Below are 26950 nucleotides of genomic sequence, written 5' to 3'. Positions count from 1 at the left end.
GGGAGAGAGCCCGGCGCTGAACGATATCGTTAATGATATCGTTCAGCGGCTGTGCTCAATGTCATGAACGACATTGAGCACAGCCTGCCAGGGACACACTACACGATATCGCTCAGGGAGCATTTCGTGTAGTGTGTACGCACCTTAACAGTGTGAGTGTCTGACAGGCACCAAAAACTTGGCAAACAGACTAACATATAAGACAAAGATATTAAGCGCCAAGATACACAAATGGCCCAATCACCATATTAAATAAATGTGAACATATAATATGGCGCACTCAAATAAAACCACAAAAGAGAAAATAACGACATTAATAAAACTAATAATTATTAATGGAAAACAATTATTAATGATTTTTTTATATATAATATGCATATATATATACATAAATATATACACACATATGTATATATATATACACACATATGTATATATATACAGTACACACATGTATATATTCACACTGACCTGTATAAACGGACAAGCTGGGCTGATATACAAGTAACCTTGTAGGAGGTGCAAGGATTACTTTGTCAGGGCTCCCCTGCGTTTGTACTATACTTCACTCAGTGAATGCTGCACTTTCTCCCTGTACTTTGGATTCTTATATATATATATATATATATATATGCACACATATGTATATGTACATATACAGTATACACATGTATATGTAACATATACATGTATAATATGTTCACACTGACCTGTATAAATGGACAAGCTGGGCTGAGCTTCCTTCCCTCTTCAGCTAGGCGATTGGTTGAGAGCAGGAAGGAACAGGGGGCGGGGCTTCGCCGGACCAAAGGTGGGCGGGGCTTCATCTGCCGAGTGTGGGCAGAGCTTCGGCTGCCGGGGGTGGGCAGGGCTTCAGCCTGGCCGGCTGGATCGTCCAAGAGGAGGGGGTCAGAATCGGCTAAGCTAAGCTGTTCTGGCGGCTGTTAGGTGAGTGGCCTGGGCTGTTAGTTGGTAGTGTCAGGAAAGAAAGAAAAAAATGTTTTCTTGCCTGCACTGCAATGCAATCTGCGTGGGCCTATTTTCAATGGGAGGCCTGGAGCTGTAGCTCCACCCGCCCCATTGTTAATCCGGCCCTGGATTTACTCCTGTTATGGAGAAAGCAGAGCAATACTGAAGGTGAGCAACAGAGGTCCAAGTTATATGTAGGTGTTAGGTCTTTGCCAACTGACAACTTCTATAGACATAATTTTAGCCCAAAATCTGTCTCATTGTTTAATGTATTAATTGCAGGTATTAAATAATATACATAACCCTGGACATTTACTCCAATTCAGTACATGCACAAAACAAGATTACCTTAACTTTACAAATCTTGTTTTCACAGTGTAACGTAACATTTTACTAAAAAAGCATTTTTATTGACCTTCCCTGCTCAAAGTTCACCGAGATACTTCTAAGCAATCGATAAACTACCATATATAAACCAATGGCATCACATGTTTGTGAAACACTGACGGTATTATTGTTTCATGACAGAATAAAACCACAGAAATTGGTGAGTGCTGTGTAATAATGTTCTATTTTATTATTTTGAAATTTGTAAAATTCATGTGTTTTCATCTAGGGATACATGATCCTGCACTTCCAACCCATGTCCTTCATAGCTGCAATATTCCTGATATCATTCTCCAAAGCTCTGTCAGACACATCACCCATGTCTTCTGTGGTACAAGGGCTTCCAGGTCTGAATGGACGAGATGGAAAGATGGAAGAGATGGGGTGAATGGATTAAAAGGGGATCCAGGTAAAGGAATACATTATATTTACATATTTATTATTTGGAGATTGTTCTATCAAAATAGAAAAAAATTCATTTGAAAACAAAATTATATGTTATCCAACATTTCAGGAATCAAGAATTATATTTTAAAATATAAAATATTATTTTTGAAGCTATAGTTAGACTTACTTCACAAATGTTATCCAGAATTAACTACAGTAAACCTAGAAATTAGTGCCAATATATCAAATTTTAAAGATGGGTATTGACAAGGGAAACAAAATAAATGTCTATGAAGTTGAGGTTCAGTTTCCATTATTATAATTTTGTAGTTTCATTTTTAACTACCAATAATAAACTGATTAATAACCATATTTTAATATTATTTGAATTTTGAAATTGATAGGTATTTTATAGTATAGTAATTTTCTTCATTTGTATGCAACAGAAATATAATTAAGGAAAAATATAATATTATTTGGGTTGGTTTGGGTTGTTAATTTGATAAAACTTATTTTATTTAGTTGTGAAAAGTTTGAGAACCCTGTCTGGCTCATCATATACAGTATCTAAGCTGTACAATTGTTGCATTTGTGGCTCCTCATGTGTCCTGATTGTTATTGTATGGACACAAATTTGGGTGAAGGGCATGTGCATTTTAGTGGGTATACATAGGAGATAACAGTAGGGTTATTAGGCAGATGTGGGAGTGTCATGGGCATGTACCTCACAACAGCTGTATCCAAAGACACAAAACTACTCACACAGGAGTCCATATTCAGATGGAAAAACTTTAGATGATATGTCCCAGATGGATTTTCACAGATGCAAGGAGCTGCTTGTGGGCGTCTCAGTATTAAATAAATCGTTAGTGGCATTAGCATAAAATGTAGATGCGGTTGTAGTAAAAAACACAGCCACATCTCTTTGCAACTCAGACTCATAAAGAGAAACAATACTGTGTCATATACAGTACACGTGGTACAAGGCAAATATGCAGACCCATACAATTTAATATTCAAGGGCTTCATTAAGACTAAAAGGAAGAGGTACAGCAGACCTGTCTGGGGGACAGCAGATGCTACTCTGTCAGGTAAAAATCACCTAATAAGATGAGATAACCACTTTTTTTGGAACTCTTCACAAACAGATACAGTATTTAAAAGGGCACTTGTCTAGAGTTAGAGACATAGAGCTCTATTTATTAATATTATTTTTACTAAAATAAAGTGAAAAAGGGTGTTTTCACACCCTTTTCACATTATTTTAGTTTCACCTAAATTTACTAAAGGGCAATTGGAGTAGAATTCGTAACATTCAACTCCAAGCCTTAATTATCACATATTTTTAGTAAACAGATCATGTTTCCCATAATTGTATGCAATCTGCCTGCGATTTACTAAAAATACATTGTGAAAAAATACCGGGGGAAGCCATGTGATAATAACGCCACCTGGGGGTGACATTATCCAGGATCTCCTCTGGTTACTGGACTCCTGCGCTTCTCTAATAGGCAGAGCAGAGCTCGGAGCCGGACCCAGTGATCAGCTGTTTGGACTAAACAGACTACAAGCTGATAACTGCTAAAAAATAGTAAAAAATAAAAAATTACCTGCATCCAGGGCCGGTAATCGGCGCTCTGGTAATGTCCACCATGGCTCCGGTCAGCTGGTTTCTCATCCTGCACTGTGACCCCGGTCACAGTGCAGGATGGAATACCAGCTGTCCGAAGCCGCAGAGGACATCACTGGAGCATTAATCACAGGAGGTAAGTGAAATTAGGGAAGGGGGGTCACGATCTCGGGGGGGGGTAGCGGCGGCCGATCAGCGCATGTGCAAGCACCTTGTCACTGTATGTTTTCTGAAAAATACAGTGATAAGGCTGTGGAGGGGATTTGCAGGCACAAAGCTTTATCGCAAGGGATCCCGACAAGGGATTTTTAATAAATCCCTGTGATATTACCTGAATTCGCAATGAGAATTCATTCGGTAATATCACACTACAATCTGCATTTTAATGCAGATTAAGTAAATAAAGCACATAGAGTGATACCAGGATTACCCAGTTATGATCTACTGTAATTGAAGCACTAAAATCAAGAATTTACCTTCTTGATTCCATGTTTGGTGTGTACCGTAAATGCAATTTTAGGGCTAAACAGAATCGCTACCCTGTACTTTTTAAATGGGCCATTAGCTGAGAAACATATAGGGAAATTACCATTCCGAAGGATGGGTGGGGCAAAAAATTGTAGAGTGATGTTACATTTATAAAACGTGGCTAGGGCAAGTCTACGTTTATGTGGTGAATTTAAACCTTTTAAAGAAAAGAACTTAACTTCAGTATAGAAGCATTCATAGGGAGCTACATGTACTATTAAAAGGTAAAACCGAAAGCCCTGCAAGAGAGAAACACTGTATGACATAAACAAAGTACATGTACCCCAAAAGAATTGGGAGAGGAAAGGGGGATCAGGGTATTGCGCTACAGCGTTTACCACAGGGAAACATTGCAGTAATTTCAAATGTAAAATGGGAAGCATGGCCCAGAGGGCAGTTACCTGTACCTATATGCATCAAAATCATATGAATAAACATACACACAGAAGTGGCAAATATTATAAAGCAGGAGAAGCTTTGTTCAGGAGCACTGTGTGCAAAGCTTTGAGATTTTGCTTCTATTGGGGAACCCACCAAAAGAGGTACAGCTGCAATACTCCAAGAGGTGGTAGTTTGGTAGCATTCATGGGAGGTCTGTACTAGGAAACAGACTTGTCAACATGGATATCAAATTCAGAGAACAGATTGACGCTGGCATTTTAGGAGTATATCACATACTGTACATAGAGCAAAATGAATATGAGGAGCTTACCTCCAGTGATTAGATAAGTCATTGGCCTTCATGACTGTGGTAATGGGATGAAAGGAACATCATTTGGCCAAAGTTGCCAAGTCAGGAAATAGCTGAAGACCTCCCAACTTATCTGAGTCCTCTGCCTCTCTTACAGCTCACAGGATACACTCCTTGATTAGAAAAGATAGGAGGTGCAGCAAGATGACAAAATACATAGAGGGGAGAGCCACTGTTGGCTTTGGGAGTCTGGCTATATGATCAATTAGGAGATCTTGGTCAGAGAGAGGGAGAGGTTTATGAAAAAGGTCTGTGTCATAATGAACAGCTCAAATTTCACCACAGAATCAGGGATCCCATTACTTGAGATTATTTTGATGAGACCATTCCTGCTGGTCAGCAACCTTATTAAGTATAGATATGACCAGTGTCTGCAAAGAATCATGGGCTGAAAAAAAGTCATTACAAGAGGCAAAAAATTCCTCCATTTTAGACTCCAAGTGCTCAGTGTGTTTCCCAAATTCAGATATCTCTGATCATAGGTCTTTAATGGAGGTTTTAGATGATATAATGACTTTGAACACAGTAAGCATTTGATGAGGGTGGGTACTGTAATAAAGGACAAATAAATATATACAAATAATCAATAAATTCATAAAACCAACTAAATTCAGTTAAAATGTGCAGCTGAGAAGTTAATACAGTCTTTAGAAAAATCCACAGAATGCTTAAATTTATGTATCAGAAAGCAGAGATAATTCTGTCTGGTTAGTTGCAAATCCAGCAATCTGTTAGTATTTGCATCACAGATGGTAATATTGCATTGGTGTCAGCTGTCACTATTTAATATGCCATCCATTTCAGCAATTTCCTCTCACATTTATCATTGGTACATCTCTTATTGGAAACCATTAGAGTCAATGCCATATCCATAATGGGTACAGGGTGTGCGCACACCCTGAATCCATATATAGTTATACTTACCTCTCCGCAGTCTCTGGAGTACTGATCTGCAGCACTGAACAAGTGCTGCAGAGCAGCAAACATCATAACGGACATTTTCCCATAGACCCGCGAATGCCAGATTCTGGCACCAAACTAAAATCTACTGTGCTCCCATAGAGTAGGGGGCCCACACTGAGTCTGCACACAGGCCCTCTCCTCTCTTAAAATGCCCCTGATTTGAGCTCACCATGATGTTGATGCCATGGACACAATGGGTGTCCATCCTGTAGTCCATGACACATTCCTTCTTCAAAAGGAAGAAGAGAGACGCATCAAGGACTACAGGTAGGACACCCATTTATAGCTCTGTAGTGTGGCCAGTGAGAGTTGCTATAATTAGCTACCAGCAGAACACTATCAGCCTGAGCAAACTGCATCTGTTATGTGTACTTGCTGCACAGCCAGAGGAGTGGAAACACTGTGAGCCACGTTCTGGGACACAGCTGCCGATGTAGCGTGGAGCTGGAAGAGTGAAGGAGCAGTGGAGCAGTAGCCGGGTAAAGTAACCACACTGCCAACTTATATATAACCAGCATGCATATCCCTACTCTGCATCATGGCCCACAGTAAAGACTTTTACCTAATTCCTCTCTGCATTCTTGGAGCCATCTAATTGCTAGAGGAAATTCCATCTTTTAACATACTGTATGCGGCTGATCAATTGTGATTTGGGGCTATAGAATTTAATATACTGCTGTACCCAGCTAGTTTGCAGCTCCATATGCCATGTAGCATGCCCTGCATCTTGCGCCACATAGTACACCTTCAGTTGCACCTTTCAATATTAATCACAAGAGAATGTACCGTGGTGCTGGAAAAAGTCATAATGTGTAATACAACCTTTTGTCCACCAGGTGACGCTTTTCCTAAAGTACACTGCACATGTGTCTGATATTCAATGCATTTTCTGTATCACCACCCGATGATTGACTGACAGAAACTGTGACTCGGTACACTATAGTACAGCATTTGTCATGGAATTGGGACCAGGGCAGTTTCTAGGGTCTGAGGCTCCCAGTGCGAGCAGTCAAAATGCGCCCCCCCCCCTCGAAGCAGTAATATTGTGGAGTGGGCGTGGCATCATCATGAGGGGGTGTGGTATCACAGTAAGGGAGCGTGATCTAGAAAGACCACAGAATGACAGCCACCGTGACTACTGAGTACAAGGGTGTCTAACCTGTCAGAGGCAAAGCGCTGAAAAATATATGTAGCTAAATAAAAGATAGAGAGCATGCGCGCGCCGGAGGCAATGGGGTGTGGCCTAGCTGTCACAAGTCCACGCCGCATTTCTGTGTGCATGCCTGTGGTGTGACATTTGCAGAAGTATGACCTTGCATCACACCCGGTTTTAGTCGCGTTGGGAGCGAGCCCAGCCAGATCCACATAAAATACACTGCAACAAACCACTTCCACATAAAATATATTGGAAAAGCCAGAGGCACATAAACTACGTTTTAAAACCACATCCACCTCAAATACATTATTAAATCCAGAACCACATAAAACACATTGAAAAAACATGATTCACATAAAACACACTTCATTCCAGCCCCCTCCCTTACCATTCCAGCCCCCTCCCTTACCATTCTCTACCCTCCCTTACCATTCTCTCCCCTCCCTTACCATTCCAGCCCCCTCCCTTACCATTCCAGCCCCCTCCCTTACCATTCTCTCCCCTCCCTTACCATTCTCTCCCCTCCCTTACCATTCCAGCCCCCTCCCTTACCATTCCAGCCCCCTCCCTTACCATTCTCTCCCCTCCCTTACCATTCCAGCCCCCTCCCTTACCATTCTCTCCCCTCCCTTACCATTCCAGCCCCCTCCCTTACCATTCCAGCCCCCTCCCTTACCATTCCAGCCCCCTCCCTTGCCATTCCATCCCGACAGGTCTTAGGCTTCCCCCCCACTGGCTCTCAGGCAAAAGTGCCCATTATGCAGTGCCCCCTGTAGTTGTCCCCATATGCAGTGTCCCCTGTATTTATGCCCCTTATGCAGTGCCCACAGTGGTAGTGTAACTTATGCAGTGCCCCCTGTAGTCATGTCCCCTGTAGTCATGCCCCCATCAGTAATGCCCCCAATAGTAATGGTTCCTGTTGTAGTGCCCCAGTAGTAGTGTCCCCAGTTGTATTGCCCCCAATAGTAATGCCCCCTGTACTAGTGTCCCCTTTATAAATTCCCCAGTATTAATGCCCCTGTATTAGTGCCCCCAGTAGAAGTGCCCCTGGCCCCTGAGTAATGCACCCAGTAGTGGTGCCTCCTAAGCAATAACCCCAGTAGAAGTGCCCCCAGAGTAATGTCCCTAGTAGCTGTGCCCAGGTGCCCCCAGTAGTGGTGGCTCCCCCCAAGTATTGTCCAGGCTGCCTGCACACACACACAAAAAAAAAAAAAAAACAGTAACACTTACCTTCAGCCCCGCTCTGGCCCCAGCTCTGGCGTCCGCTCCGCTCGGCTGCTCCTCTCTCTGCACTATGGGAAAGACGTCATGACGTCCTCCCATAGTGCACATTGTGGGAGCCGGAAGCCGGAGCCTCCGTCTCCGTCTCCGGCTGCTCTGCTCTGCCGGGCGCCCGCTGGTAACTGAATCTCAGCGGGCGCCCGGCAGTTAACATGCTGTTTCTACAGCAGGGGTAGGAGGCAGCGCGCCCCGTGCGATTGCACGGGTCGCCTGCCCCTAGAAACGGCCCTGATTGGGACTGTAGAAGAATCTGTAATAAAGTTTTAAATCATTATAGTACAGTATGTGTTTGAGTCCTGTACTTCTTTTAAAAATATATGTTTTAATATTTTTGTCTCAGGGGCTCAGACAGGGCTCACACGCACGCACAGCTTTCAATGAGATGGGATGAATTAATATTCGAGTAACTGCTCAGGTACAGTGTGTACATGTACTAGTATAATATTTAGAAAGGAAGACACATTATTATTATTATTATTATTATTATTATTATCATTACGCTTCTCCCACTGCACCCTCCCTAATGGCAGCGGGTGGGTGGAGTGCACAAGGATTCAGTAGGTGGATGTGAAATCCTTCTTGGCCTAGAGGTAGAGCAGTGGTTTTACATTGCCATTGTCCAGGGTTCAAATCTCACCACAGCCAAATATTATTTCATAATCATGATTACTTTAGATTTATTTATATACATTTTTATAAAGTACAGTGGTGGATCCATCTGCACTAATCAAGTTTTAGATGCACCTACATGTGTTGGGGTTAAGGGCCTCAAACACAACCTCAGTTTTAAATAAGACCACATGATTTGCTGTTAAATAATGTTGCAGTAGTGTATTGAAGGCACTACATTGCTCCACAATTCCCCTGCACCCTGCAAAGACACACCCATACAGTTATGGGGTGCAGAGGTTCGAGTTTCGAGTTTCAGACACACTCTCAGTGTCAGGGGCTTAGATGGGTCAGTCACATCCACAGCTGTTGGGGTTCAGGGACTCAAATGCACCTAAAGTACTGTAGATGAGTATAAGTGATTGTGAGTGTGCATGTATGCTTTAATAAAATTTTACTATCACTGTGTGTGTTTGTGTCCTGTGTTTATTGTAATATTTCTCTTGCAGGTGAACGACATGTACAGGTATGTACCAGTGGGCCCATAATTCCCCTCATGCTGGTACTTGTGGTTCTTTAAGTACTAGCATGTGGGGGAGACTTTCTGGCACCCATAGTTGTACTGCAAAAGACAATATTTTTACTTCTTTCATTTGCACCACATTTTACACAATCAACCTGGAACCCACTGCTCCAGGAGTTGCCGAGAATAGCCCCAGGCTTGGGGTGCCCAGTGAAAGGGTTCCCTTGGTTGTGGCATTACTCCCCCACTAGAAAGAGCTTGGTACTGGTTATGGATAACACAAAGGACCCATATGCTTTTTGTCCCCTGTATACCCAAAACCAGGACTGGCTCGGCTGAGCCCAGTGCTGGTTGTACCCAGTATCTCATTTTTCCATGCTGCTACAACATCCATGCCCCAAGACATATTTTGCCGCCGATTGCTCCATAAGGTCTGGTCGCCTAGCGCCTGATTCAATGGTCGGCAGCCATTTTATCCCTCTCGTGCTTTGACTATACTGCTATGTCCCATGCTAGCCCATTATCTTGGTTTTCCATGCTGATACAACAACCATGCCCCTAGATGCATATTTGTATATCAAGTCTCAAAGCAGCTTACAACCTACACACACCCACTGCCTTTATATTTTTAAGCTTATGTGGAGGGTGCAGTAAGGAGAGGGCTAGAGGGGAAGCACAGGACAGCACTGGGTGCCATGATACCTACAGAGGTGAAGGTAAACACAGTGACATAAGCATGAATTTTATCTGTGTGGTGTGGGAAGTGCATAGCCAGCCCTGAAATTACAAGTTATGTAGCCTAACGTAAATGGATATGAGAAGCACCTGACTGGAGGGTGGGGGAAGGTAAAAAAAATGTACCTACTTTTATTTTTAAAAAAACTATTTGCATCCCTTTTACAGCAAGTTATAGTACTACAGTATACTGTACATACATATCTGTAGTTTTGACCCACTATCGGTTATACTTATCATAACACCATGGTAATTGCACTACTGTACAGTACTGTATGTGTGCTGATTTGCATCCCGTTCAACTATATTTTGATCTGGTTAGGGGGTTGGTGAATATGTCAACACAAAAATGGTCGATACATGATGCATTTTAACAAAAATTATTCGGTTATGAATTGGTTAAAATGTTTACACAAAATGGTCCGCATGTTGTTATTTTTTAGATTGATATTAATTTTTTATGGTCAAAAGGTCGACACAAAAATAGTCGACACAAAAATGGTTGACACATGGTGATTAGTTGTCTTTAGGGTTTGGGTTAGATTTAGGGACAATCCATCTCATTGAAAGCTGAGGGTGCGTCTGACCCCTGCCTGAGCCCCTGAATCCCAAAACGCTTTTGCTGCATCTGAAACTCGATAGCATAATAATAATGATAATAATAAAAAAAAAATGTGTCTTCCTTTCAAAATATTATACATATAAACACATAACCCCACCATTAGTGAATAATAATTCATTCTCTCTCACTGAAAGCTTTGCGCGCATCTCGTTGATGTATCGGTTATGCCATCATAAAAACACGGCCATTACAGTACCGTACAGTACTGTATGTGTACTTATTTGTGCCCCGTTCAATGAGCTTCTGCGATATTATTAAACAGATTGGTTGTGCAAACATGCAACATGCAAATACACTGTGTGAACGTGATTGGCCCACTTCTCAGGGATATCCATCCACTTCTTAAGTATGTTATTCAGTAGTATAAATTTAATCAGTGAAGCACTCGCCACCAAATGGTTAAGCGGTGTATTACCTGCCGTAGATTCTCTTACGTTGTAGAACGCCATGGTGTGCCAGAGTACAGCCATCATGCAACGTTCCAAGGCATGACTCAGAACCCTGAATGTCGCGCTATGAGCAACAAACTAGCTGGGTCCATCTGTAGACTGTGAACATACTGGATTTTTAAACCACATTGGTCTGGTAATCATTACACATATTGGATACAACAAAGAGACGGGATATTTAAGAGATTTAACACAGTGGATTCCAGCTTTTTAGGACTGTTTCCATTTTTATTAGAGTATGATACAGTATATTAATTGAGTTCAGGGGCAGAACTATGGGAGACAATGGAGGCGCCTGCTGCCGGGCTCCAGCACTGAAGGGGCAACTCCTCCATTGCCCTCAATATAGTCACCCCACTTAGGGCTATAACTATGTAACCGGTGTGTACCATCACGGACACCCAATAAATGGCACCTTTTCCTGGCACCTGAGAAGCCACCATACACTAGTGGAGAGCTCAGTGTCAGCTGCCACCTCCGTCTATCTATAGCCTGTCTCTATTCATTGGTGTTGCTGCTCCTCAGCAGCTTCATATGTCATGTCCGCTGCCCTTCTCACCCACAACTCTGTCTCACTCCTCCATGGCATGCCTATATTCTGTGTGCAACTGCGGTTGTATCTGCTTGCGAAATGCTACATTACAGTGTCAGCGGCTTTGACGGCGGGGCACCAAATTATAACTTGCCTCCAGGCGTCTGGGATGAATTTACGCCACTGATTGAGTTATATTTTGCAACATTGTTGAAATTTACATTCTGTCTACAGAGGTGTTTCTCATGATTGGAGAGAATGTTTGTCCCTACCATTTTAACATACTGTGATTGATTGAATAAGGGATAAATGATTGCTTGAGGCCGCTCTACCATTTATTTCAATTTTCACTCTCTCTGCATTTTGTTTGTAAGCAGGAGTTTCTACAATGTTGAATCCCTATCTGTAGACATTATTCTGTATTTAACTAAACATTTTACATATGGAAGTTGATTTCTATTGTTGCAACCACAATATATCTTAATCTTACAGCTTAATCTTAGTCCCATTATGCATTTGTGAGAGCTATGTATGGGAATTACTGACATTTGATTTGTATAGGTAAACCACTCTTAAATGGGAATTTTAGTTAGTAGAATCTTTGAAGTATTGGAAATTAAATATACACTGATAGCAATTAAAGATGTGTTCTAATACACTGTTGCTCCTGTCACACCAAAAAGCAACTCAGCTGCACCGAGTTTCTTTTCCGCTCAAAATGTGCTTATTAATCACATAAATAATACTATCATAAGCTACAAAACCAACTTGTTAGCATACGCTGGCCACTGGGACTTGCATGACTTGTACATCTGGGTGCAACTTAGTCTGAATCTGTGCAAAAAGGAAACCGATATGGGTGTCTGCTGCATTTTCTCCCATCAATTTCCATTATGCTTCATCTGAGACTTTATATGTGTGTTATACCAATTCCTGTGCAGTTAAAGTTGTAGCCTAGAACCTCTAGTACAATGTGAGTGTCGGAGTGTCTCTGTTACATCGGACTACTCACATCATATGGAACAGATGGTAGGTGTATGAGGACACAACTGTTAACCACTCAAACTATTTTCTTAAGCTTTTAAAGTGTCTTACACTACTAACTTATGTAGACTGAAACACCAGTCAAATAACTATTGAAGCAATCTGTGGCTGCAAAGTAATATTTATCGGGAGAAAAATTGTGTATTAAACATTGCAACTTAGCAATTGCGTCACATAACATTGAATACATGACACAAGCAATATACAGTATTTTTCTGCAGTTTATTGTTTTATATGTGTAGTATATGTTGTCATTAGATTTGTAGCTTATTAAATACAAATAAGATATAAAGTATATATATGTATATATATATATATATATATATGTGTGTGTGTGGAACATTTTTAAAATTGATAAATATTTCTTTATTTAGGACCCCCTGGGCCACCAGGAATACCAGGTATACCAGGTATAAGAGGTGATATTGGACCACCGGGAAAAGTAGGACCTAATGGAAGCAAAGGGGATATAGGTAATGGAGTCCATCTGAATAATGCAATATTATGAATTAACTTCATAGAATAGCAGTTTCATATAGATTCAGTATTTCTGGTTGTTATTTTCAATGTTTTGTGCCTATATTTGTATCAAACATATGGGTTAAAGACTTTTTATACCAGGTATATATGTCACATTAAGACAACATATCATATTTCAATACTATTACTAAGTTTAATAATTGTAATGTTCATCTCATTTTCTCACTTTTTCCAAAATCACCAGGTCAAAAAGGGGACAATGGAGCCAGTGGAAATATTGGAGCACCAGGTAAACACTGTATATTCAAAATAATATTTATAGTAAGTAACCAAAATTATACTCTAAGGACAGCAGTGGCATCACTGGGGTAGGTGATTTTCCGGACTGCCCCCAGAGACTCACCTCACACTGCCTACTCCTCAGTGATCTGGAGCCGGGGCATGCACATTAATATCACAGTGCAGCACCCGGCTCTCGGCCACTGAGAAGGAGCTGGTATTTTGGTGTCACCCCCTCAGAGGGTGACACACTTTGCAGTTCACACCTCTCTAGAGAAGCCACTGAAAGACAGCAAATAATAAGAGGGATGTTACCATGTACAGTAGATAGTATCAAGGTAAGTTATCAGTTTTCTGCTAGTTCATTATGGATACAATGATAAGTTTATATCTGCTTTCCCCTTCTTTACAAATGTATCTAAAGATTTTTGTATCAATAGAAAATGATTTACTGCAGCATTGAAAGGAGCCTCCATGAGTAGGCTTTCATTCCATCCCTTTAAATCGGGACACTCGTGAATTACCCAAGATCTGTCAAGCCTGCATGTTACCTGGTTTTAATCAGCCACAGAACCTGTGTAATTCTTGAGTGTCCTGGTTTAAAGGGATAGTATGGTAAACCTATCCATAAGTAACCAGAATATTCAGACTTCCAAACCCCTTTAAAAATCAGGGGTTTTATTTCTTCAAATATGCGCTGGTGTTTTGAGGAGTATTCTAATACATATAAGTAAAGTTGACAGAGGTTTGTTACTTCAGTTCAGTGAGAAATGTAAACAATGTCTATATAATGTAAAGTTTCAACCGATATATTTATATTTTGAAATTCAATGTTAGATACCCTGAGTTTTACAAATTAGTTGCTAAGGTATAGACAATAATAAAAACATATATAATATTCTGAAGTGATCATTTCATTTAAATACTTAGGGCCAAATGTACTAAGGTGGGAGTTTAGATAATGTGAGAGTTTGGTCGGGTTTTGGGGCCTATGTATCAAAACTTGATGAGAGATAAACTTGTGAGTGAAAAAATATTAACCAATCAGCTCCTAACTGTCATTTTTCAAACACAGCTTGTAAATTTAAGTAAGAAGCTGATTGGTTAGTGCTTTATCACTCACAATTTTATCTCTCAACAGTCTTTGATACATAAGCCCCATTATCTTCAAAATGGGAAAACATCTGGATGAGAGTTTCAATCGTGAGAGTTCTTTGATCTGAAAAACATGCGTGTTTGCTCTGTTGCTTTGTTCTCTGACTATTACATTGGCTGAGTTTAAAAAGTGTGAGAATCTCAAATTTTCTAAACTCTCACCCTATTACATTTGGCCCAAAGTTTGAAGCAGAGCCTTCTGTAATGTTTCATCTTACCTGATTATCTTGCTGTTTTATACTGTAACTTGGAAAATAAAGAACTAACCGAGCTGTCCTCAGAGACATGCACATAGGTCAGAGGTTTCCAAATGCGGTCCTCAAGGCTCAACAACAGCTTAGGTTTTAGAGATATCTATGGTTGAGCACAGGTGACTTAATTAGTATCTCTGTCAATTTCATTTAACCACCTGTGCTCAACCATGGATACAGTATCTCTAAAACTTACACTGTTGGGGAGCCTTGAGGACCGTGTTTTGGAACCTCTGACATAGGTGATGACTGCACAATCTCCCTGAAATGCTATTCAAAATTAGACAAGTTTGGAATATCAGCAGGTCAGGAGCTAAATCACTTTCAAGAACTCTGCAGCTGATTGTAATCAAGGACATCATATAAATTGGTTGAGTTAAGATACAATCTCCCAGATCATTTTATATAGTCTGTCTGGAGAGTGTATTGGTCCTTGTTTATATTTAAAAATCATATATAATAAACATACAGTAGACTGTCGATTATCTGAACTGCAATTCTGAAAATTGTTAATTATTCTATCACAATCTATGGGAACAATATATAAAATCAGGTCATATTAGCCCATAAACACAAAATAGTATTAAAACCTTACAAACAAACACAACATGCACAGTTTAATAGATTATATAAACGAACAGAATATCTGAACTACCCTTGGTTCTAAGTTCTTAAAATCATGTAACTATTGAGATTCACAATAATCAACCCACAATTAATGAGAGCAACCAATAGGTTAATAACTCCTGCTACATATCATTCATTAAAACTACTAATATTATGTTATATTTGGGGCAATGTATGGGCTACTGTAAATTATAAGGCATTGAAATGTCATCTCATAGTTCTATAGCCAATTTATACAGATCTTAAAACTTTGAGATTACTTCTAAAACCCTTAATAATTTAAAGATGTAATAAGTGTTAAAATGACACCTGGTGCATAATGGCTTAAAAGGCCCCCATACATATGTGATTAATTGTGGTAAAGTCCTATTTTGAAACTTATTGGGAAAAAAAACTCGGTAATTTGTGGGGTACACCAATCACAAAACAAAAAATGGTCAGTATCGGTAAATCAGGTTTTCCAACATGTTGGTTTTCACCAACCTTTAGTGGCTGTAGATTGCTAGTGTATGGTAATGATAGTTGATTTGCTGACCTGTACTAGTTAAAATGATGATGTCACGTATCTGGGTCTTAGCATTTCTGACAAGCTCAGACATGCCTTCATTGCTGTCTCCAGGCCTATGCAGAAATATTCAATTGCAATTACCTGATGCACCTGAGAAGCTCAGTAGTGCTCACCTGATCCTCTGCTCTAATTGGGATGGACTGTTTGCTATTTACAGTAAATCTGCACCTGGAGTCAGCACATTACCTGATCAATACTGGAAACTACTGAAGAGGAAAGGGATCTGGGAGTCACTTTTTCAGGTGACTTAAAGACAAGCAAACATTGTAACAAAGCAATGAGGAAGGCAAGTCAGATGCTCGGTTGCATAGGGAGAGGAATCAGTAGCAGAAAGAAAGAAGTGATAATATCACTGTATAGGTCATTGGTACGGCCTCATCTCGAATACTGTGTTTAGTTCTGGAGGCCATATCTCTCGAAGGATATGAATACATTAGAGACTGTACAAAGAAGGGCAAGTAAAATGGTGCAAGGTCTACACCACAAAACATACCAGGAAAGTCTAAAAGTTCTTAATATGTATAGTTTGGAGCAGAGAAGGGATAGGGGGGACATTATAGAAATGTTCAAATATATAAAAGGTTTTAACAAGGTAAAGGAAGGAGACATTCTTCAAAGAAAGAGAAGTATTAGAACAAGAGGACATGTTCTAAAACTGGAGAATGGTAGGTTCAGGGTAAATTTGAGGAGAAATTACTTCACAGAAAAGGTAGTGGACAAGTGGAATAGCCTCCCATCAGCGGTGGTAGAGGCTAAGACAGTAGAGCAATTTAAACATGCAAGGGATATACATAAGGATATCCTTCAGAAGAAGTAAGGATCAATAAGGGTTGAGGTAACCATATGTTTAAAAATGGGGCAGACTAGATGGGCCAAGTGGTTCTTATCTGCCGTCAAATTGGATGTTTCTATGTTTCTATGTAACAATGTGTTTCCTTACCAGGATAATTTTAGGCTCAAAAAAATTCCTTGATTTTTGATATCGTGTCTCCTTTTACTTCCATTGTTAATTTGTAGATGACTCGCTGGTTACCATCCTCAGCTATTTCTGCCAATGTTGTAGCTTTTACGCTGCATACAGACTTGTCCACTTGCTGCTGTTGCCTGTGTACTATCTGCCAGCACGGCAGCTTTCATGCTACATACAGACTAGCTTCAGCTACTCCACTAAGCCAGAGTGTGTACCATTACCTGCATGCCATCTGTAGCTGTGTTCACCATCTGTCAGTGCTGCAGCTTCCACGCTACATACAGACCTGTTCCAGCCACCTCACTCAGCCAGAGTGTATACCATTACCTGCTTTCCATATGCCGCTGTGTTCATTACTTGTCAGTGCCGTAACTTTTATGTTGCATTCAGATTTGCCTTTCCTCAGTGTTAGCCAATGTGTGCTTTCGTGGTTGCCATAACATCTGCTGCTTGTACATCTTGCACATCTTGTGGCCTCCTAAGCTAGTGCATGCAAGTTACTATACTGTGTTATTTTGTGCTCTGTGGTTATTCAGGTCATTTGGTTAAACTATTGTGCTGAACCTGTATTGGTTTCCGTGTGCTATTGTCTTGGGCTAGTTCAGAGAAGGATGCTGGTTCCAGGGCTAGGGTTCAGAGAGCAGTATACAGTCTGTGCACTGAGGTGTTCAGTAGCTGTATTACTTATCTGGACTCTCAGTTCCTGAGTTACTCACTGGTTCCAGTTCCAGGTCACGCGTCAGAGCAGTACCAGCATTACTGAATACATAAGACTCCAAAGTCTGGCCTGAGTTCTGATTTCCAACTACCAGTACTATATTCTGAGTACTGGAGTTCACCTTTGTCTCTGGAATGTATACCTTATCTTGTTGGCCTTCACAGGTCACTAGGCAGGGGGTCGCCAAGTGAACCTAGTCTGATCACTCTAGTTCCAGTTCAGTATCCATGCATTTCATAAGCCTGTGGATCCTACATACAGCCACTAGTGTGTCTACACTCCTGTTTATAACCATGAGCCAAAGTATCATTAAGCCTACACGTTTCCTATGCACATCCATCATACCTAACAGTCCCGAGCTAGATCTACAGAATAACATCTTTCTTTCTTGAAAATGATCTGCAAATCCCTGAAAAATATCTGTAATGTATGGGCACAGATAGGTGAATTAAGAAATCTAGATTGGGGGAAAATATTCACAGAATCTGTGAATCATTTTTTTGTGATTGCGATAAGGCGCCAATACACCAGCATATATTTATTACCATAATGATACTACCAAAACATCAATATTTTATTCTTGTAGCACCAGTAATGGGAGCTTGGTGGACTCTTACCCCTCATTGTGAAAATTATCTATTCATAAGATTCAGAGTACTGTACAGTAAAGATTAATTGAGAACAAATCTGCAACAATCATCATTATAATCAACTTTTTCCCAGCCAAGCTCTTTCAGTGGTCTGGGGAAGAAATGTAAAATAGTGATGCATCTGTATTTCTTTAAATGTCAACAACTAAGGTGTCTCCTCCTCTTTTAAAATCCATAATTAATTTTAGACAGCCTTTGCTGGTTGCCACTAAAGCAGGGGCATAACAAGTATGTGGACCCACTGCAGAAGTGAAAATATTCACTAAACTGCACATTCACACACTAACAGGGAAAATCACAGTGTGCAGTTTAAGACAACAGGTTCATGGAGATTCATAGCAGGCACCTTCTCTATGACACTGTGAGTTTGCTGGGCACAATAACATTGATCATTTGACTACTGATTGAGATAGTCTGTAGGGCTGGTCTGCTAGGTGACAGGGTAAAGGAGTCTGCGGGGATAGGCATGATGTTTGGCAAGGTGAGAGAGTCTGTGGGGACAGAATGTGTTTGGCAGGATGATAGAGTCTGCAGGGAGAAGTATGGGGTTTGGCAGAGTGTGAGAGTCTGCAGCGACAGGTGTAGTGTCTGGTGCTTGATGAAAACTCTCACAGTCTATTATATTCAAGACAACATAATGTTATTTGTCCAGGTAATTCTGTTTCTTCTTTCTTTCTTACTGATATGCAGTGTTCCCCTCAAATCAAAGGAGAGAAGGATTTGTAAAATATGTCACACAGATGAGTGAAATTAAATGAATCTACTTACATCTGAGAACCATATTCTCAGCTGACGTATCTACCACGATATCCGCGCACACTGCAACAAACAAACTCTGGGATGGAAATCCAGAAACAATAGCAGGAAACTTCTATCCACAGAAGCTTTTTATTTCAGAACAAAAGTTTACAAAAGACACCTTGATAAAGAAGCAAGCACTTCGAAATGCATTGGTGGATTTTACAGGGCACTGCAACCAGAGAGCACCTTGAGTGAGCATATGGACATTTTCCCTAATACCTTAGGATGTTTAAGCAGTTTGGGGATTGTTATATATACGGACAATTGCTCCCATATGAGGAGGTTTTATGGTGCCTTTTTTAAAATTTTTCTCAGATGTAAGTAGACTCATTTCATCTCATTCATCTGTGTGACATATTGTACAAATCCTTCTCTCCTTTGATTTGAGGGGAACACTGCATATCAGTAAGAAAGAAAGAAGAAACAGAATTACCTGTACAAATAACATTATTTTGTCTGGAATATAATAGACTGTGAGTTTTCATCAAGCGCCAGACACTATACCTGTCGCTGAATATCTATTAAACATCTTTAATTAAGCTGTGTGAATGCCACAAACATAGAATGAATTAGGCCTTAATTTTATTTTCTTGCTGCAAACTATATTCAAGCCCTGTTGCCCTCGGCTGCATCCTAATTAGTCTTATGGTTGGTCAGGCACTGCACAGGTGTTATATATTTTTTCCATTATTTGTTTATTAATGTTATATGACCAATTCTCCCTCCATACGCCTGTATGGATTCCAGTTTACAGAGTTGAAGTTGTCTTACCAATTTATTTTCAGTTCCCTCCTGGATTTGTTTGAATTTCTCATTGGCCCTAGCAGCATGCCCGCATATAATTTATTCCAGAGCTTTGGTGACATTGTCCCACCACTCCATGAGTATTGGGCTCACTTGGAGGAAAACAAGGGCATTCAGTATCATCATGGATGAAAGCAACAGCTACCCATAGTAAAACATACAATAATAACAGACTTTGACATTAGAATTGCACCTTTGTAAAACTGGGGCTGATGGGTCATAGAGGGGAAGAAGCTAGTCACACTTCTAAATTATCTAAGGTGCCAGGCTCTACTCTTCACCATCTATATCCAATTGTCTATGCTCCAGTGTCCCCTAGTGGATGAAGGAGAAAAATTAATTACACATATACAGTATATTTAAATTTATACTGTTATTTAGTGTGCATGTGATACATTTGGCCCAATAGGAAGTAATGAGGAAGTTGATTTCAATTTTGCATTCTATTTTGCATTCGAATTTAATGGGGATTTGAGGTTCGATTTTGGAAGGGATTTCATAAACTGAACACAAAATCCCTTCTTAAAATTGACCAAAATCGAATTTGATTTGAAAATGAAATGCAAAACCGAATACTAGTAAATGAGGGATTTGTTGAGGAAGTTTGGAGTTCGATTTAAATTAGATTACAGTCGATTTTATTGATTCATAAAATTGAATACCAAAACGAACTTCAGTAAATTTACCCCCAGATTGTTTGAAGTGTTTGAAAGATTTATTTGAAGTATTATAACATGCCATCAAGCCGCTAACGTTTTGATTCTATTGAGAATCTTTCTCAAAATATATATATATATATATATATATATGTATATATATATATATATATATATATATACACACACATCTGCTTACCCCACTTAAATAGACCCAAAGAAAGACACCCGTGTAAGCGGCAGAGTATCGAGGTGCGGCGACGTGACGCATCCTCATGACGTTATGCCGGCCCCTGTCCATCCGTGCATCCACATCTAATATCAACCAAGGACGCCACCCGGGTGTCAGTCCTCAAAGACAGGCGCTGTTAAAATAGAAAATGACTTAAAAAACACCCAAGTCATAATATCTACTGTATGTGTTTCATAATAACAGCAAATAATAACACAAATAGAGAGAAACTACGAAAATATAATAGCTACATCAATATAAGGTAGTGAGAGTCCCTATGTTAAATTCAACTAGCAAGTTAAATTAGACTATTCCAGCAGACATTCTCATTAAGGCCCTTTGGGGCTGCAGTATTCACTCTCATAATCCATTTGTTTCCAGTCTGAGCAGCTCCTTTTTGCGGTCACCTCCACGTCAACGTTCTGGGACATGGTCTATTATCATGTACCGCATACTAGCCAGAGTATGTCCCTAGCCATACTAGCCAGAGTATGTCCTCGATAAAAAGTGCGTGGCTACAGGTTGGTCACTATGTTGTTTAGACAAAGCCAGGCGTACTGCCGATCAATGAAGGGCCATGTGATCATTGGACTGTCCAAAATTTTTTCCTACGTAATATAGCCCGCATGGACAAATAATTACATAGACAACAAATGACTACTTGTTTAGTCGAAACATATTTTCCATTGTGGGGATGTCTGAATGAACATCCATTATTAAGATAACTGCATTTGATGCAGTTTACACATATGTATCATCCTGGTTATTTAGTAATAGATCTATTTTTAATCTGGTCAGAATTGGTAATGTCTGTATGAACCACCATATCTTTGATGTTCCTACCCCATCCAAAAACAGTCCATAGGGGTCTTGTCCCTAAAGCCTTGCAAATCATGATTCGTGGTGATTATTGGCCTCAAAGCTCTTGTTGCCTTATACTTCCTGACCTACTCTCTTGTATATTGGTCTTGATAATGACCCTACGGGGCCTAAACGTTGTCATTTTTTTTTATATATTGGTGACCTACTAAATGCAACACTTGAACTTTATCTGGTAAGTGGCTGATTTTGGCCATACCCTGGATTTAATTTGGAACCATTTGGTCACCATTGTGGTGCACCCCATTACATTTGACTGCATTGAAGATGTGAGTGTGGATTTCTACATACAAATATATATATATATATATATATATATATATATATATATATATATATATATATATATAATATATATATATATATATATATATATATATACCCAATTCCAGCAGGGAAGAGGCAGGTACAGCACTCATGTTAGTTGAGAAAATTATTTGTTTATTGTATCAAAACTGAAACCGCACTTTGCACCTGATGGCCTTTGCATTCACCTCCTTGTGATTTTCCTCAGGGACCACTGGCTATATATTTTCGTACTGTATATTCACATTACGATACTTCACCCTTTTGCCCTCTGATTTCTTTTCAGCCCAGTATGTGTTAGATTTTTTCGTCATACAGTATAAAAATGTGTATTGAACTGGTTTATATACTTTATTTTCCAGGAGTACCAGGTCAAAAGGGAGACAAAGGTCACAGTACTGGAGATCCAGGTGTGTACAGTAATAATTGTAGTGACAATAATAAAACAATACTAAATTTTGTATATGCATATTCTTTTTAAAAGAATGAAAATAAAACATTAGATAATTGAAATAAAGCCAGACCCAGTTTTCAGTTGCTGAAATGAACATGAATGTTTCTGCAAAGCATGTATTGTTGATTTTACTCTGAAAACTTCAATATTTACTAATTTAAAATGAGTATATACTGTAATTGTACATGTGTATGTTCTAATTCATAAGAATAGATGCCAATGTGCATATTAGAGATGTGCGGGTTCGAGTTACTGAAATATGAACACACCCAAACTTAGGGACCGTAGTCCTTACTTAGGTCTTCTCGCAATTCGGAACTCAGACTTAAAAACGGATCTCACATGTTACAGATTGCAATTGAGTCTCGCCCTCATGATTTCAGGTACTGTTGGGTGGTTGGAAATTACTGGAAATTAATGTTATTGATGTTAATAATACTAAAGGAACAAAAACTGGTCAAACAGGTGTAAATTGACACAATAATATAAGGTGCTTTAATTAATTATTACAATAATGTTACCCTATGTATGCATAGCTAATCGTAGTTGAAAATAAACAAAAGAAATGCTAGACTAATTTAGGGATGTGTTCACTTTTACAGAAGTACTTGCAAATATACATCAAAAGCTCGCATCTGTGGAAGAGCAATTACGTCTTTTACAGTCTAACATGGATCTACAGAAAAAAGGTTTGTATTATCCTCATGATTGGTATTGGTAAGCTTATTTCATTACTTTAATTGAAATTGAAAGTAATTTAAAAGCAGTAGGTTTGTAGTAATTGTTCTGTGTTCTCTATAATAAATGGAATTCACAGTACAAAAGAACCAGCTCCGTATATGACACAAAATGAGGATGCACAAATCTACAGTATGGGGGATATGTATCAAAGCTTGATGTGAGATAAAATTGTGAAATATATATCACCAACCAATCAGCTCCTAACTATCATTTCTTAAACACAACCTGCAAAATTTAAGTTAGAAGCTGATTGGTTGGTGATATATATATCTCACAATTTTATCTCACATCAAGCTTTGATACATATGCCCCTATATGTGCAAATTATTGTGAAATAATTTGCACTATTTGACAAGCCTCTTGTTATTTGGCATGCCTCTATGCAAAGCTTGTCAAATAACAAGGATCAGAAAAAGTTTGAATAACATCAATAATGAAACCTAGAATAAAATCTGAATAAAATTAATAACGAATTTCCCTTCCCTAATGAACAAGAAGGAGAAAATACAGAAACTTACAATAATGTAATATTGAAAACACAGTACCACCTGCGTGGGTCACTACAGAGACAGGTGCGCAGGAACAGTTTTCCCAGAACAGAAGCCAGTGAGTTATCAGGAATTCACACTAATATCAAACCCAACACCCTTAAAGAAATATGCTGACTACATTCTAGGATATAACTAGCGTATCACTGTACTTGTCATCAGAGGATTGACTTCCATATTAACATTCCTCAAATTATCATTCCACAATTTTCACAGTTATATGAAGAAAAAAATATAATTGTGCACCTGGAATAATTCATTTATAAACAGGGAATCAGAGTGTAATGCCGGCTGTTGGGATGCCTCCTGTCAGAATACTGACAGTGGCATCTCGATGGTTGGTATACTGACAGGGGTCGGGTAAGTATACTTCTCCTCCCCCCTTCCCCCCTAACTTACCCTTTTTGTAGCCTAACTCTAACCCTCCCCACCCACACCCTAAAACTCCACATTAGTTCCTAAACCTAAGTCTCCCCCTTCAGTGCCTATTCCTAACCCCCCAGTGGTGCCTAATCCTCCCCCCCAGGGGTGCCTAACCCTAACGCCCCCAAAAAAACTTAACCCTTGTCCCGCTAAGCTCCCTAAACCTATCAACCCCCCCCCGCCATCAAATGCTAAGGGCGCCCCGGACTTACCTAGTTCGAGCTGGCGTCCTTCGGCATTCCAGCATCGGGATTAAGATAGGCATCGGTATTTTAACACCTATCTTAAGTTTCTTGTCAGGTTTCCGCTGTCGGTATTGAGACCGGCGGCATTGCGGCCGCTGGTCTCGTAACTACATCCCATAAACAATGGTAGATACTTTTACACTTACAATACGAACACAAAGTGCTCAAATCACATAGATAAATATGTTTACTGAATACCTTCCAGAAAAATTAATGTCCAAATATTTGTCATATGAAAAAAAAATGTGCATATAGCAGATGTTAAACCTGGGATATAAAGTGGCCTTTTGTCTCCTGTGACATTGGTATAGCCTGGATCCCGTCAGTGAAAAGGACTGTAGTGGTCTCCTTAGCATACTGTAATGTGTACCAGGTTTTTCAAAGTCAATGGTTTTATTTTGCAAGTCCCAAATTATGAAAATATCAGTTTCTATTGTCCTAATCCATTGGTCAATCATTGATCTTACTTATGTTCCTTCTGTCACAGTAAAAGGTAACTAAATCTATCATGCATTCTAATTACCAGAAGTTGAGTGTATTTGTGTTCCAAATAAATGAATACAGTAAATTATACCATTCATTTCACTGACTCAAAGTGATGATAATGTTATTTTACATCTTAAAAATGTCACTAAAAGCATAAGGAAAAACATAATAACACAGTAAAAAATTTAAACAAAAAATCTACAAAGGTAGACATTAAAGGAACCATTTTAAATATGATATTCAGACCATTAGGAGTCAATGTATTTAATAAATGTGCAGACATCTCAGCATTTCCTAATCTACTTTCAATATTATTTCTCCAATGGGTATACCTTTTTGTATCCCCCAGAAATTCTTTATATTACTGTCAGAATATTTATGTACAGTATCTTTTTAAAATGGCCAGGAATACAATGAGCCCAGAACCTTCCTTATATTATTGATGTGCTACAGCAGCCTTACTTTCATGGGTCTAAAGCTGGGTACACACTGCATGATATTTTGAACAATTTGGCTGACTCTGACACACTGGAATGACAAATCGTTCAAATCGTGTAGTGTGTACCCAATGTCACGATCCCAATGCGCACTACTGTCAGTTGTTCACATCCTCAAATCTTTTGTACATGCAGAAAGAGCTGAGGATGTAGCTAGCAATGCCCTGCTGTCGAATGCAGCATGACCCCCACTACCCCTCTACTGTCACTGCTGGCATTGGCAAGGGTGTATGCAGTTGACAATGCTGGCACCCCCGCCGGGTCAGTCACTAACGAGATCTGTACACACTAGAAATCATATAGTGTGTACCAGCCATTAGAGTGTTCACAACTCCATGTATCTTTTTTGATTGGGTGTGCTACTTCTTCACCTAATAAGTAACATGTATCAATAGAGATTGATTGCTGTAGTGAAAGCAGCTCTTTGTGGGAATGCAAACTGGTCAATGAATTGTAAAGTAAATGTAATACATAGCCTTTATAGATAATACATTAAGACATTTCTTCCTATTAATAAAAACAGTGAAATAAACCCAAAGCATCCACGTTTGGGATTGTGCTAAATAAAAAAATATAAGTGTTTAAAAATGCAGTCTGCATAATATACTTAGTTATAAATTGTGTTGGGAATTTATATATTTAATTACAAATTTTCACAGTACATATCTGCTATGAGGCTAGAAGTAATGTACTTGGGCAAATAAAATATTCAACATAATTATCTGGTAGACAGTTACTCAGTGTAACCAATCCATAATTAATTTGACATTGTATTGAAAAAAAAATGGTACAATACCTGACACTACAGTATATCTATGTATTTGGTTGAGTATTTTTCCATTGTTTGTTAATTATCACACCTATCACATTGTGTCGATATTAAATGTATCAACTGATATTTCTCATTGCATGTTCCTTATTTTCAGTCTGCCATGTCATTATAATCACATATCTTTGATAAACTGCAGGTGTTAAATGTAAAATATTGTGTATTCAATAATCAAATGAACAGTGTATATTGGTAACAGTATTGTGCTGTAGTATTGTACAATGTAACTACTGTAAGTCGGCAACATTTGTATCAGAGTGAGATACAGATTCCAACTGTGTTCACATAATGATTTAGGTGCTCTATGTATTAATAATCACGGCGCTGCCATGATTAACGTTCCCACTCAAAGGGGATATTTTCATCTTTAATAAAAATATCCCGGCTATGTACTACCGGGAACTCGCAGGGACAGAAGTGAAAGACTTCCCCAGGGGGAAGCTGACACACTGTATATGCACAGTGTCGGCTTCCTGGACTGGCTGGGGGCTGCAGGGGGAGAGATTGAAAGATATGTCTCCTGCCCCTGGAGCTCCCATAGGCAAACAGATGTTTACACCATCTGAAGATGATGTAAACTACCAGGGCTAAACTCTGAAGCATCGCTTTATGGAGTTTAGTACATAGGGGTCAGATCGTAGTCCCCATTGATAATAATGGGGACTGCCATCTAATGTGCTAATTAGAACTTTGCCGGATATTTCTGTGAAATCTCCTGCATTGTGGTACTAGTACGTAGGAACAATACATAAATGTAAAAAAAGGCTTGATATATATGCCCCTTA

The 26950-nt window shown here is 39.4% G+C and overlaps 1 protein-coding gene across 1 annotated transcript in view; it reads left to right on the top strand.

Moving 5' to 3' along the window:
* The first annotated feature begins 1591 nt into the window (after positions 1 to 1591).
* The window catches only part of LOC148443258 (mannose-binding protein A-like), a 37711-nt gene continuing 12352 nt past the window's right edge, over positions 1592 to 26950 (top strand). The window contains 6 exon segments of the mRNA XM_088463071.1: positions 1592 to 1723; positions 1726 to 1765; positions 12941 to 13024; positions 13285 to 13335; positions 22305 to 22352; positions 22999 to 23085. Coding sequence (XP_088319197.1) covers positions 1592 to 1723; positions 1726 to 1765; positions 12941 to 13024; positions 13285 to 13335; positions 22305 to 22352; positions 22999 to 23085 — 442 coding nt within the window.

The sequence above is a fragment of the Taudactylus pleione genome, unplaced genomic scaffold, assembly GCF_031769625.1.
Source record: "Taudactylus pleione unplaced genomic scaffold, aTauple2 ptg001314l, whole genome shotgun sequence".
In the NCBI taxonomy this organism is placed as follows: domain Eukaryota; kingdom Metazoa; phylum Chordata; class Amphibia; order Anura; family Myobatrachidae; genus Taudactylus; species Taudactylus pleione.
The sequence above is the reverse complement of the archived record's forward strand: the minus strand, read 5'-3'. Positions and strand labels throughout refer to the sequence as shown.